General features: G+C 43.8%; 1 protein-coding gene across 4 annotated transcripts in view; it reads left to right on the top strand.

Moving 5' to 3' along the window:
• Positions 1–13,274, top strand: part of MID1 (midline 1) — a 392,822-nt gene extending 379,548 nt beyond the window's left edge. For all 4 annotated transcript variants that reach the window (XM_079765091.1, XM_079765092.1, XM_079765089.1 and 1 more), the window contains 3 exons: positions 2,036–2,197; positions 3,301–3,508; positions 9,107–13,274. In XM_079765091.1, coding sequence (XP_079621217.1) covers positions 2,036–2,197; positions 3,301–3,508; positions 9,107–9,455 — 719 coding nt within the window. In that variant the 3' untranslated portion in view covers positions 9,456–13,274. The remainder of the gene's footprint in view (positions 1–2,035; positions 2,198–3,300; positions 3,509–9,106) is intronic.
• Positions 13,275–14,825: the final 1,551 nt, after the last annotated feature.

Genomic DNA, 14,825 nt, shown 5'->3' with positions numbered 1-14,825 from the left:
GATGTAAATAAACCTATTTTTCTTGTTCTCCAAAAGCAAAATATTTCCTGTTGTGCACACCAAACAAGTCAGTCTAAGACTAATGACATGGCCATCGGCTGCTAAAATATTCACTGCTAGTATTAGTGGAGAGAAATGATACACCTGCATGTAAGGCGCGTAAGGGAAATGAATGCAACACGATGATAGTAATCAGTCATTAGCGAACACTGTAGTTTGTTATTAATAACTAGAGGCCTGGTGCATGAGATTCCTGTACTGGGTTGAGGGGGGGAGATCCTTCAGCCTGGCCTGCACCCTCTCGCAGTCCGGGACCCCTCAGGGGATGTCCGCCTGCTGGCTTAGGCCCAATCCCCCCCAGGGACCGGGCCTAAGCCGGAAGGCAGACATCCTTCTTATAGTCTGCGACTCTTGCAGTCTGGGACCTCTCGCTCCTTACCGCCTGTCTGCAGGGGAGGTGGAAGAGGCTCCCGCCACTGCCGCTGTGCTCACCAGCTATGAGCCCAGCTTTTGCCCTCCCCCCCCCCCACCCCGTGTGAGCTCACTGACCACCAGGGGGCAGCTCCTGCGTTGAGCTCCCTGGTGGTCAGTGCATGTCATAGCAACCGGTCGTTCTGCCGTTTGGTCGATTTGCATATTATGCTTTCATTATATAGGATTATGTATAACAGGATATTGTAAAAATTAAGTTATGAAATTTGTATTAAAATGTTTCTTGCATACCGTTATACTGGCTGGGCCACAAAAATAGTCATTGTGGGCTGCCAGTTTGACATGCTTGCTTTAGAGGAACCAACTGCCAAGTCACTTAGGTCTGGATCCTGGGTGGGGTGATGAATTAGAGATAAAAATGCAATCTACTACATCTACAGAAATAAAGTCAACTTGTCATACAGCAATGGGGTCTCTTCTCACCTTCTGTGAGTCTCAGAATTGATGAGATGTAAATATTTAATGGTCATAATAAAAATGGGGGCAAGCGTGGGAGGAGGAATCAGTGGCGACCCACAGCACATAATCCATGCTTAATGTCCCAGACAGAACCATCTTTGCTGCTCCTATTTATATTGAACAGAATTTGCAATAGAATAACTTTAAGTGGTTTTCCCATTTAGAGAACACAATAAGAATATACACTGAGTGGCCAGATTATTATGATCTCTGAACACATAATAATCTGGCCACTCAGTGTATATCCTATATAATAAAAGGCTAATATGCAAATTGTCCCCTCGACCAGGAGTTTGACTAGCAGGCAGGCCGGCCAACTGCCCATGTCCCTTCCCCCTGGCCAGGCTGGCTGGACCCCACCAATGCACGAATTCATGCACTGGGCCTCTAATATATATATAAACACTGAGTGGCCAGCTTATTATGCATTCAGAGATCATAATAATCTGGCCACTCAGTGTATAATAACTAGAGGCCCAGTGCATGAAATTTGTGCACTGGGGGGGGGATGTCCCTCAGCCCAGCCTGCACCCTCTCCAATCTGGGATCCCTCTCACAATCTGGGACTGCTGGCTCCCAACCACTCGCCTGCCTGCCAGCCTGATCACCCCCTAACCACTCCCCTGCCAGCCCGGCTGCCCCCAACTGCCCTCCCCTGCCAGCCTGATTGCCTCCAACTGCCCTCCCCTGCTGGTCTGGTCACCCCTAACTGCCTCCCCTGCAGGCCTGGTCGCCCCCAACTGCCCTCCCCTGCTGGCCTGGTCACCCCCAACTGCCCTCCCCTGCTGGCCTGGTCATCCCCAACTACCCTCCCCGGCCGGCCATCTTGTGGTGGCCATATTTGACCACATGGGGATGGCTATCTTGTGTGAGGGTGTGAGGGTCAATTTGCATATCACTGCTTTATTATATAGAATAAATATAGGTTGACTTACTAGAGGCAAGACACTGAGCACTCAAGTATATTGTTATCTCCCTAAGAAGTGACAAAGCACGGCATTTATGGGTCAAGTAACCTAAAATTATGCAAACGTTGCCCTGTGCTCACACCAAAGAACTGCTCCACATCTGGTTGACTTTGCAGGTCTGTGTAACTCAGCCGATAGCTGGATGATCGTGCCCAACATCAAGCAGAACCACTATACTGTGCACGGTCTGCAGAGCGGCACCAAGTACATCTTCATCGTCAAGGCCATCAACCAGGCGGGCAGCCGCAGCAGCGAGCCCGGGAAGTTGAAGACAAACAGTAAGTGCCATGAGCTCTGCAGAGATGTCGTCTCTCCCTTCTCTGTCCCCCTTTCTTTTCTTTTCCTCTGTCTCAGGCATCACTCACAGCCTCAGAAGCAAGTAGAGAGCCAGTGGAGACTAGTGTATTTTGCCTCAGACACCTCTGGGTTCGAAAACTGACTCATACTCTTAAGGGCTGTGCGGCCATTAATCTCTCTGTGCTCCAGACTTTCCATTTTTAAAATAAATAATCCTGGAGGGCTTCTTGTGAGAATTGGGGCATACATGTAGATATATTTAAGTCTGAGACATAGTTAGGGCTCTGACACAGTATATGACAGATGATATTGTTCTCTCAAACAGATTAGCAAATTAATCTTTCTTCAGGAACTTTGTATTTACTTCAGATACCTGCCTAGGTCTGTGGCTCTCAAGAATGATTCTGCTTCACTCTCCAGGTGGGGCATTTAGGAATGTCTGGAGACATTTTTGGTTGTCACAACTGAGGTGGATGCTACCTGCTGGCATCTAGTAGTTTGAGGCCAGGGATGATAGGAAACATCCCACAATGCACAGGACAGCCCCGCAACAAAGAATGATCTGGTTTATACACATGTCTCATAATCCTGTCGTCTCTCTCTCTGTGTCTCTACTCACATGTGTTTTGTTTTATCCTCTTTTTTCTTTACATCTTTTTGATCTAGAAATATTATGTTATATGACATGGGATTTCTTTACGTAAGACCTCCCAAGAGAAAGCAAATTGGAGTCTGTCAGTATGGTGCCATGTTAGAGGCTTGCCAGCAGCCAGTGAACAGGAGCAATAACTATTTTTCAGGGGGACCCTCGTTTAACCCATATCCTTGACTTCAGTAGTCAAATGACGTTATTTGACTCCTGATATTTGTGTTTAAGACACATGCTCTTAACCATGAAGCTAATTTCTCCTCTCACTCTTTTCACTGACAAATGTTTTTAGAGATTAAGTAGGAAAAATATGAATAAATACATACACTGAGGTTAATTCCGTGGAATATATCTTTGAGACATGTCATGACTGCGATTTTAGTAACTAAACCGTCCTTTTCCTCTTCCTCTTTTTGTTTTGTAAATTGTTTCTAGGCCAACCATTTAAACTGGACCCCAAATCTGCACATCGAAAGCTGAAGGTGTCTCATGATAACTTGACAGTAGAACGTGATGAGTCATCATCCAAAAAGAGTCACACACCCGAACGCTTCACCAGCCAAGGGAGCTACGGCGTAGCTGGGAACGTGTTCATTGACAGTGGCCGGCACTATTGGGAAGTGGTCATAAGTGGAAGCACGTGGTAAGCAATTATATCTATTGTCTCCAATTATAAAAAGGCACATTTCACTCTCTACTTTGTCAGAGCATCAACCCATAGCAGGGTCCATCTTGAAGAATTATATGCAGAAAACCTTGATCAGTCAGCTGTTGCTAGTCATGCTACATAACAAACATGCCAAAACTCAGTGGCTTCAAACAACCATCATTTATTATTGCTCATTAACACCCACATCTGTGGGTCAGTTGAGCAAGGCTAATCTCACCTGGGCTTTGCTTTAAGCTGTAGATTGGATTTAGGGCTGTTCTTTGTGTCTCTTCATCCTCTTTGGATGTGTGGGCTACCCAGGCCATGGTCTTCTCCAGGGGCCCAAGAATACAAGCCCGACGATGCGAGCTCACTTCAAGCCTTTGCTTGCATCATGTCCACTAACTTCTCATTGGCTAGTCCAGTGGTCGGCAAACTGTGGCTCGCGAGCTACATGCGGCTCTTTGGCCCCTTGAGTGTGGCTCTTCCACAAAATACCACGGCCTGGGCGAGTCTATTTTGAAGAAGTGGTGTTAGAAGAAGTTTAAGTTTAAAAACTTTGGCTCTCCAAAGAAATGTCAATCGTTGTACTGTTGATATTTGGCTCTGTTGACTAAGGAGTTTGCCGACCACTGGGCTAGTCACATGGTCAAGGCCAAAGCCAATGGTGCAGGAAGTATATTCCTCCCGTGGAGGAGAGGAGAGGGAGTGAATATTCCCCAAGCAATCATCTAATCTATTCAGCCAATAAGAAAAATAACTTGTTTTAAGTCTATCCATTTTTTATTATTGGCAAGAATGGCAGCTAAGATGATAGAGCTCTCATCCCTGGGGAGAGCTAGCATGCTAACACGGCTCTTTCATGCCTTAAAACATGGGTCAGCAGACTACAGCTGTTTTTGTAAATAAAGGTTTATGGGAACAGAGTCACGCCCATTCTTTTCCATCTTGTCTATAGCTGCCTTTGAGCCACAGCAGAATTGAGCAGTTAAGACAGAATACTATGGTCCACAAAGCTGAAATATTAACTCTCTGGCCCTTTATGGAAAAAGTTTGCCAGTACCTACTGTAAAACATTACTCTTCATTCTTTGAAAAAAGGAATTTCTATTGTCTTGTATACTGTGTGAATTTAGACTTGGCTAGTTGGTGCAAATGGCGGAGAGCTAAAGGCTGTGGGGAAGTGGTTATCATAGGCTGGGAATCTCTTCACAAGGTCTGGTAGATCCAGCCTCGGAACTTTAGCCTAGAAGGTCAGGGTGCCGTCTACGTAGGAACTAGTTTACCTTACCAAGTTAACCTCCCAAAGCCGACTGTGCCTATTCCAGAGCCACAGACTTCACGCCTTACTCTGGCCAGTTGTCTCACGAATACCTGTTTGCTGTTGCACAAGAAGGGAGCCATTTTATTTTTATTTCACCAGCTCTCATCTAGCACAGCTATGTGCCAGGCACTAACCTTAGCATTTTACAGACGTTGACTCATTTATTCTAACACCCCTACAAAGGGAGGTGATACTAGCATGTTTTACAGAGGGGGTGACTGAAGCACGTGCCCAAGGCCACAAAGCTCATAGATAGCAGAGTTAGGAAGTCTGCAAACATTGCCTGTAAAGGGCTGGAGAGCCAATATTTCTGGGTTTGCAGACCAGGTGATTTTTGTCACAATTACTCAACTCTACTTGTAGCGGAGAAGCAGCCATAGACCATATGTCCACAAACGGGTGTGGCTGTGCACCAATAAAACTTCGCTTATGAAAAGAAGCAGATGGCCGGATTTGGCCTGTGAGTTGTAGTTTGCTGATCCCTGCTCTTAACCAACATGTTATATTTTCGAAACATTATAATGACTCTTTAGGGCTTACAGTGGTGTGCTTAATGAGTAGTAGCTTAAGCCTCGCTTTAGAAAAGGCTGAAAAGTGCACAACCTGATAATGATGAGTATTATAACAGTGCAGTTTTGAGATAAAGATGCTAAAACATTTATTATAAAGAAGTTTTCAACTCAAATTTATGCAAATAACACATTGTGCCTAAGTGCCTCATAGCATTAGCACAAGTCAACTGACATCTAAGTGAAATCACAAGCTTGGATGTCTCATTTCTCCTAACGCTGGTACCTACATTGGCTAACCAAGTAGACTTTCTTCTGTTGTGAGCATCACAATTCTCTTTGCCCACAACCTTTTCCTGTCCCAACATCCTGCTGGAGGATGGAAAACGAATCCTTCCGCCCCACTCAGCTCTGGTCCAGGCTAGCATTTACAGTTTTTAGCTACACTGGAGCAAGATAAAAGCCCGAAGGAAAATACGATGAATTTTTGCAGGTGCAAAAGAGCAAACGTTACTACTTAATTAATGTGCTATATTAATCTGGGATGGAAACCAGTGTCTAAATAATTACAAGCTCATTAATAATTATTTATGATAAATTATAGCTGATCATTATGATCTCATTCCCATTGATGAATGGTACGGGAAATTCCACCAGACCACTTCAGTTATATAAACATAGATCAGCATTACCTTGAAAACACCCTCCAGATGTCAAAACCAACTCAGGAGGGGGAGGAAATTTAAAATTAATTGCCACACTTTGGATTTTTACAAACATGATTATGTCAATTTTCAGAAAAATTCTCGTGTAGGACATGGTTGAACATTTCCTGGGAAGTTTTAGTGAGCAAGGGGCTACCCTTACAATCAAATTCCTGTGACACCTTGATTTGCAACAGCTAATGACACATATTTTCTCATGAAATATAGTCTTGACTTTACATTAACATGCATGTTGTGATCCATGCAATGGGGCATGTTAACATTGCTCTGAGAAACATAATTTTTATACATTTTTAATTCTCCGAGTCTCACTGTGTAACTTAATGGAACATTACCTTCTGCCTGCTCCTTTCAAGTTCAGTAGAAATATGTGCATAGGTTTTCAGATTAATGATAATATAATGGTATTTGCCTTTGCTTAATGGACTGTACACATAGTTATTTTTTTACTCTCTGATGCTGTTCATGTGCACTTGGTTTTGATGAAATGGTGTTAAGTAAACATGGGTTCACAGAAGTCAAGGCGAAGAGGGCGAGATCCTGAATTTTGCGGCTAATTTTAACCTCTGTTCTTCCCCATTTGCTGAATGAAGTCAGTCATATCTGCAGCAGCTACTTCATAAGGGGTTCCGTTAAGGTTCAAATGGGAAATAAAAGTCAAAGTTCTTTAATAAGAAATAAAAATGGCGTGCCGCAACAAGGAAATAATACAGACATATGTCTGTTTTGTGATGCAAATATAGGTTCCAAATTATCTGAAAAAAATGGCAAGGGTGTCTACCAGCGCATAGAGGCCCTCTTTGAGGAAAATACACACAACTGCAAAACAAAAATATTTTCCAAGGGTTTCAGTTAGGGTTCAACAGAAAAACAGAACTCACCTTAGGTTCTCCACACTGAGGAAGGGGGCCGGAGGCTTACCTGGAGCCTGGCCAGGGCTGGAAGCACAAGTCAGGGAGCCTGCTGTGCCCGTCGATGAAGTCTTGACACGCTAGGGGTGCTGGACGGCTCCCCACAGCCCAGACAAAGTGTGCCCCAGCTCACCCAGAAGCCTCTGGAAGCCTTGCCTCTGTCTGGAAAAGAGCGTTTCCCCCCCCCCATCCCCCGCTCTTAGGACTTCTGGATCTTGTGCCAGGGACTTGCCATGGCAGACCCTGATCCACACTCCTGCTGGAAAGAAGATTCTGGAAAAGGTAGCCCCAGGATCCTCCCTATGATGTAGGGCGGGATATATGAAAGGGAAGAGGAGGCTGAAGTGAGGGTAAACAGGTTGGCACACAGAGATTAATGGATTATCAATTCCATTTCTTTTAAATCAGTGATGGTGTGTTATAGTCTGTTTTGAACATGCTACTCTTAAAGTGATTGTATTTTAAACCCAACATGTGATTTTTAAAAGAATGTCATTTTATCAAAGACCGATGAAGTTTTTCTCTGCATTGGGTATGGTACCTTATGTCAACATCTAGTTAGACTAGTTTCTGCTATAACATACTAAAAGTTGAACTGAATCATTCACTCTTTTTTTAAATGTTTTTATTGATTTTTTTTTTTTTAGAGAGAGAGGGAGAGAGAAAGAAACATTGATTAGTAGCTTCCTGCACACACCCGAACCAAGGATCAAACCTGCAACCTGGGCATGTACCTTGACCAGGAATCGATCCAGCAACCTTTTGGTGCACGGGACACAGTTCCAACCAACTGAGCCACACTGGCCAGGGCTGAATCATTCACTCTTTATTAGAAGGATGGGTTTCACCTATCTTCATAACTGAAATACTACAAATATTACGGAGTCATACCTTCATGGGGTAAAAGGAGATTAAGAAGCTTAGAAGATTGTCAAAAGAATTATTAACATTGTTTTGAGCAGTGAGAGAACATTTAGAATAACCAGGATATCCTCTGCTCAGACATTCACAATTTTTAAGTGTAGTAGGAAATATAAGCAGAAGGGCTCTTGGCAGTGATGAATTCCACAATTTCTGGTGAAGGAAAGCATTAGCGAACGTTGTTTAAGTTTGTGGCCTTTTGAGTCATCCTAGGTTTAAATTCTGAATCTGTTATTTATTAACTAGAGGCCCAATGCACGAAATTCGTGCAAGGGCCTTGGCCCCAGCCCCCTCTGCCGCCTCTGCCGCGGGCCCCGCCTGCCGCAGCTTTGTCCAGAAGGACGTTCGATCTAATTAGCTTATTATGCTTTTACTAGAGGCCTGGTGCACGAAAATTCATGCACTGGGGGGGTGTTTGTCCCTCAGCCCGGCCTGTGCCCTCCTCCCCCACCCCCCGTCCCATCACTGCCACTCCCTCTGCAGGGCACCTTGCCTGGCCTGGTGTCGGCCCCGCCCCCCGCTGACTGGTCATTCAGCCGTTCAGTCAATTTGCATATTACGCTTTTATTATATAGGATTATTGTAGACTAGAGGCCCGTTGCACGATATTCGTGCAAGAATAGGCCCCTGGCTTCACTCCCAGCTGCCCGGGAGCCAGCAAGTCCCCGCTCCCCAGCCGCCCCGAGCAAGCAAGTCCTCGCTTCTGTCTGGAGCACCACTCCAGTAGCTCCCTCCGCTGCCCCTCTTCCCTTCATAGCTGGCTTCACACCGCTCTGCACCTGCATATGCAAATTAACCTCCATCTTTGTTGGGTTAATTTGCATATTCACTCTGATTTGCTGTGGGCGTAGAGGAGTGATGGTTAATTTGCATGTTTCTCTTTTATTAGGTAAGATGTGTCATTGGGCAAAAGTAATAAAGTAACAGTTACTGAATGTTCCAGGCCAGGCTTTGTGTCCAGGATTTTGCATGTATTCTTGGCTTTACTCCTCAAAACAACCCTCAGGGATGAAGACTGTCATTGTCCCTGTTTTATAGATGAAAAAAGTGAGGCTGAAGGGTAACAAGGAACTGATCCCCATAAGTGAAAACCATTCTCCCTGCTTGCCTTCTGCAAAGTGCTCTTGAAGTTGTGGGAAATGACAGGCATGGCGTCAGCTGACAAATTCAGTGTTCATTGCTTTTGCGGTCTTGTTCCTACAGGTATGCCATTGGCCTTGCGTACAAATCAGCCCCGAAGCACGAGTGGATTGGGAAGAACTCTGCTTCCTGGGCACTGTGCCGCTGCCACAATAACTGGGTGGTGAGACACAACAGCAAGGAAATCCCCATTGAGCCATCCCCTCACCTCCGGCGCGTGGGCATCCTGCTGGACTATGATAATGGCTCCGTCGCTTTCTACGACGCTTTGAACTCCGTCCACCTCTACACCTTCGACATCACATTCTCGCAGCCCGTGTGCCCCACCTTCACCGTGTGGAACAAGTGTCTGACCATTATAACTGGGCTTCCCATCCCAGACCACCTGGACTGCACGGAGCAGCTGCCATGAGCACCTGGCCATGTGGAGGTGCATTCTGGGCAATAGAAAGGCTTGTGGCCACTATTTAGGGGGCAGAGAAAGCACAGGCTTCCAGAGTGTGGTTAAGTCTCGCCAAAAAGTATCCAGAAATCAGCTAAGATAGGTTTCAAAACGGGCTATTTCCAGCCCCCCCCCCCTCCTTACTGTATTTTGTATTAAGTACAGTCTTTAATAAGTACAGTCTTTAATACGTTCTTCAAATTTTCTTTTGTATTTACAGGAAAATTTATAGATTATTTATAAAAGAAACATAACCGGGGTTCCAACTCTTTTAGGAATTATTTGGTTTTGCACATTAAGAGGCCCATACATTTATCAGCTCTTTACAGCCTTTATTTCATCACAGTCTATAACTGTACATAACAGAATATGCAGCTACTTTAAAAAGAAAACATAGTTTTGAACCTAGTAGGGAAGTAAATGGGATTTCTTTGGTTTATCTTGAGGTGTTTTAACTGTGATGGTGGAAGCTTTTATTAGGCCAACTACAATGGAGAGCGAAAGAGAGAATGGGAAGATGTTGGAATCTGCCACGGCTAAATCTTTAATTGCCTTCTGATGGCTGCTGGGATAATGATGGAAAGATTCTGAAGCCTTCGGCCATAGTTTTCCCTGCTCGTCCCAGGATTAAGGATTCTGGGAGAACGTTAAGAATGATACTGCAATTGAAAATAGTCACTTGGAATCCTACTGATTATTCAGGAATTCAAGCTGATTCGTGTTTTATCGGAAGTAGGATTCTATTTCATGATATCAATCTATTTCATTCTTTTAATCATTTCTTTAGGCCTGTGAGATTTCTTCACTACATTTCATAGCTGTCCTATCCTTCCCCACCCCCAAATCATTTTTCTTTTGTCACTGGAGCTGAGGAAATAAACAGTTTCTATCACAAATGGCAGCACCACTGTGCGTTGATTTTTCTATCTAGGACAGTGGTCGGCAAACTGCGGCTCTTTGGCCCCTTGAGTTTTTAGCAAAGGCCAGCTTAGGAGTACCCTAATTAATAACAATGTACCTACCTATATAGTTTAAGTTTAAAAGATTTGGCTCTCAAAAGAAATTTCAATCGTTGTACTGTTGATATTTGGCTCTGTTGACTAATGAGTTTGCCGACCACTGCTCTAGGACATCGACACGTGGCCCCACTTGCCACTACCATGTCTAAATATAAGTCATCCCCCAAACGCTATTTATGAGTTGCTAATGACAAGGGACGTTGCATAAAGTACTATTTGCTAGTATACGTGCCTCAAACGTTACTGTAAACGGACCTTTATTAAACACATCTTGAAAGTTGTAGAAGTCCCTCTGTATATTCTAGTATAGGTTACCATAGAGTTGTAAGACCAAAAAAAATCACATCTGCTATTCCCACACTGGAACCTTCAATAGCATCTGCTAAGGCGGTTCTGGCATGCTGATCTGACACCTTGGAATGGTCCAGGAAGTAAGTTCCAGTCCTTGGACCTGGAATTTGGCAATGGTTCTTCCTTGGCAAAAGCATGACACCTATAAATCATTTCATTTGCTGAAATATTGATCCGGGTTCCTGGGTCGGCCATTTTTGCCTGAACAGACTGGTGGATTTAGGCTTTGTCTGCAATGCTTTTGTTTTTAACCAAATCAACCAATTGTTCCCCTGCACTCCATTCACAGACCCGGTTTCAGCATCACAGTATGTGATTTCGAGTCTGGACTTCATGGTGGCTTCCCAGTGCCTCTATCCTCTTCACTGGCAGATGCTCTCCTTTTTCTTAACAGATAGAGTCTATATATTTACTATATTATTTATACCCAGATGAATATTTTGATAGCTACTTAGGACAATTTCACATCTAAAAGATGGACACCTCAATGGGAAAAAAATCATTCTCTGGAAACTCAATAGGATTTTTTTAATAATATAAAACAATGTGTATGTGCTTTCCCGGAATAAACTGAAAGTGTTGTCTTAGTAATTTTTACATACTGTTTTTAGTAGTTGGATAACATATTTTAATGCACTTTGTACATTAACAGGTTTTAAATAAAAGGTTCTAAAACTCACGGTCTCCAGGTACCAATAAATGCTACAGTTTGCCTTATGATGCTAATGTAAAGCATTTACCAGAAGGACAATATTTCCATGAACATAATGTTTTTCAATATAAAGCAGTTACTACTCAAATTTTCACTGCAAGCTGTTTAGGTGATGTTTTGACTATTTTTATAAGGACAAGGAATTATGTTATAATTTTGTTCTGGAAGTCTGTTTGCTAACTTAAAAACATTGTGGATAGTAGCAGTTACTATGTCCATGTTGTCATATTTACAAGAAAATATGTATATGGTGAAAGGCCACATTGTTTACTTTCATTGCTGAAATGATGTAGAAAAGATTTCCGTGTGGATTTTTTTTTTGAAAGTCTGAAAAATATATGCTATATACACTTGCCGCAGTACAATTCTTTAAATGGATTGGGGTCACGGTGTTTGTTTTTGAGGTCCTTACTTCGGAAGAAGCATCGTAATTAAGGGGAGACAGAGATGGCCATGCCAATTCAATGAAAACAACAACATGGATGCAGTGCCAGCCGAGGCTCCTACGTCCGACATCATGCTCATGTGAACAGTGCTGTGGCCATCCTGAGATTCTTCCTGCTTGTTGAACAAAAGCCCGCGTTTTCATTTTCCACTGAGCCTCACAAATCACGACACAGCCAGTCCTCATTAAAAAAACAACACACAACAACACTCGGAAACGTGGATACAAATGAAGAAACCTGGATCCAGTGTCCAAATGGCTGGCCATACAATGCAAGTAGGAATCCCAACGGATTAAAACGAGAAAGGGCCTGGATGAAGATTTTCTTTCCAGCTTCGAAAGAAAATGACTTCAAAAACTGACTGCACATATTAATGATGGTTTCTGCTGGAGAAGAGGGAAAGGGCAGATGATAAACAGGCATTTGATTATGGTACTGGTGTACTGACCCTAAACGTCCTGCGGAACCGAACTAGCGCCCTCCAGTGAACGTGACATTCCATTTTGGCTCCAGGCACGTATGCATTGATTGCAGAGACACACATATATGCTCATTTCCATGAGCTTTTGGTGTTGGGAAGCTGATCTATCTGGCCTACCCTTATAAAATGTTAAAAAGAATATAAAGACAAGAATGGGGGAGGGAAGTTGTGTTCAAAAGAGTGCTTTTCACAAGGAGACGATTTGTCAATGTCTGGAGTCATTTTTGGTTGTTGGAACTTGGGAGGGGTGTGACCGGCATCTAATGAGCAGAGACCAGGGATGCTCCTCAACATCCTACCATGCACAGCACAGCCCCCGCCACAAAGAACTGCCTGGCCCAAAATATGAGGAGTGCCGCGCATGAGAAACTCTTGTTCTTTGGGGATTTGTGAGAGCGAAACTCACAAATATTTTCTACTTGTCCTGTCATTGATTCAATGCCTGGTATATCAAAAAGAAAGAAAGGGGCACGCCAAAATCTTCACTGCAGTGGTGCCTTCCCTTGCAAAATTATTTACAAAATCCTCACAAAACCTGAGATCTGAAAAGCAGTCCAAGCTAGTGTACATGGGCGTCCACTGATGAGTGGACTGAAGATCTGGTGGTGATTTGCTGAGTTTGTAAGTGGAAAGTCGGTTCTCTAGCCTGCTCCCTTCACCTGGACAAATTCAGTCCCTGGTACTAGAGTCCCACTGCCAAGCCCTCACTGGGCCCAGACTATTCTCACCGTTGCTGTTGTTTTCTGGTTCAAAATAAAGTCATTTTGTGGTTCCAAGGTCCTCTGTCTCTGTTGCCTTGTCTTCATTTTGTGTTTTCACAGCCACGATTTCCACAAATACTTATCCAACTTCTGCTGTTCTTTCTGTACTACTTTGCAACATATAATTTGTTTTTCTTTATTCTCGCAATTTGCTCACGTCTACCATCCCACCTCCCTTCAGTCAAAAAGACTCAAAACAGCACCCAGGGATTTAAAAAAAAAAAAAAAACACACACACACACACAATAAAAGAGAACCTATATGGGAATTGAGACCTGGAACAAGAATAGCTTGATTTTGAATCATAGGTGGAATGGAGTGGCGGGGGAGACAAGGATGATTTGAGCAGAGGAGTGAGGGTCGGTACAGTGTGGTCTGGAACAATCCCAGCAGTTGGTCCATAAATCTATCCTCAGCCCCATCCTCTGGCTCACAGGACTTGACTTGCTCTCTCATTAGAGATGCAGGCCCTTTTGATCTAAGTCAGTGCTGTGCCGTGTGGTCATGGGTCTGCGGCATTAGCACCATCTGGGAGCTTGTTGGAAATGCCAGTTCTGCAGCCCAACCCCAGATCTACTCATCAGGACCTCAGGGGAGGTGGGGGGGGGGGGTGCAGAACCCAGCAAGGTGAGCTCTAACAAGCCCTCCAGGGGATTCTGATACCAGCAAAATTTTGAGAAGCGCTGCTCTGGAGGGTTTTATTCAGTCTCGTATCCCATATAAAAATGCACTTAGATCCTGAAATGTGTTTTCAAGGTAATGTGCTTTAGAAGCAGCCTGATGTAATGCAGTGATGCTTAACTGCCTGAGCATTAAAACCACTTTTTTTTTTTTTTTTTTTTACAAATACTGAGTCCTAGATCCCATCCTGAAAGATTGGGGATAAAGCCTAGAGTGTGGCCTAGCACCCTGTACTGTTTTGGAGAAGTGATTCTAAAGTGCCACCAGAATTGGCAGCCAATGCTATAGTCACAGGGCTCACCCCCTTTTCTATAAAGGTCACACTGTAAGTATTTTAGGGTTTGAAGGCCATGCTATCTCTGTGGCAATTACTCAACTCTCCAACTGTAGAGCGAAAGCCACCATAGAGGGAATATAAATGAATGGGCGAGGCTGTGTCCCAATGAAACTTTACAAACAGGCACGGAGCTGCATTTGGCTCATGCTGTGCTTCACCAACTCCTGTTGCAGCAGATACAACACTGGACTGGCAGCACGAAGCCCTCAGCACATGCTCTAACTTTCTCCTCACTCACCGACCACTCAGCCATGTCCCCTCATAGCCTCAGTGAGCTCTCAAGTCCTTTCCAACTTTGAACCATATCAATTCTGAAATCACAGAACTCATGTAGAATTAGCGTACTTAAGACAGGGCCACTAAGGGTTATTAGATGATTCTTTTATTCAGCAGAGTAGGGTGTGCCAGTTCTAATGATTAGCTTTGCCACCTTCAGAATTTTGACTTGAATCAGCCCTCCTCAGAAGTGACAGTTGTATAAAATATATTCCCTTAACTAAGAGTTTTGAAGTACATTTAATTTGAACTTTGAAACTGAACAGACACTGCTAT

The sequence above is a fragment of the Cnephaeus nilssonii genome, assembly GCF_951640355.1.
Source record: "Cnephaeus nilssonii genome assembly, chromosome: X".
NCBI classification, from domain to species: domain Eukaryota; kingdom Metazoa; phylum Chordata; class Mammalia; order Chiroptera; family Vespertilionidae; genus Cnephaeus; species Cnephaeus nilssonii.
The sequence above is the reverse complement of the archived record's forward strand: the minus strand, read 5'-3'. Positions and strand labels throughout refer to the sequence as shown.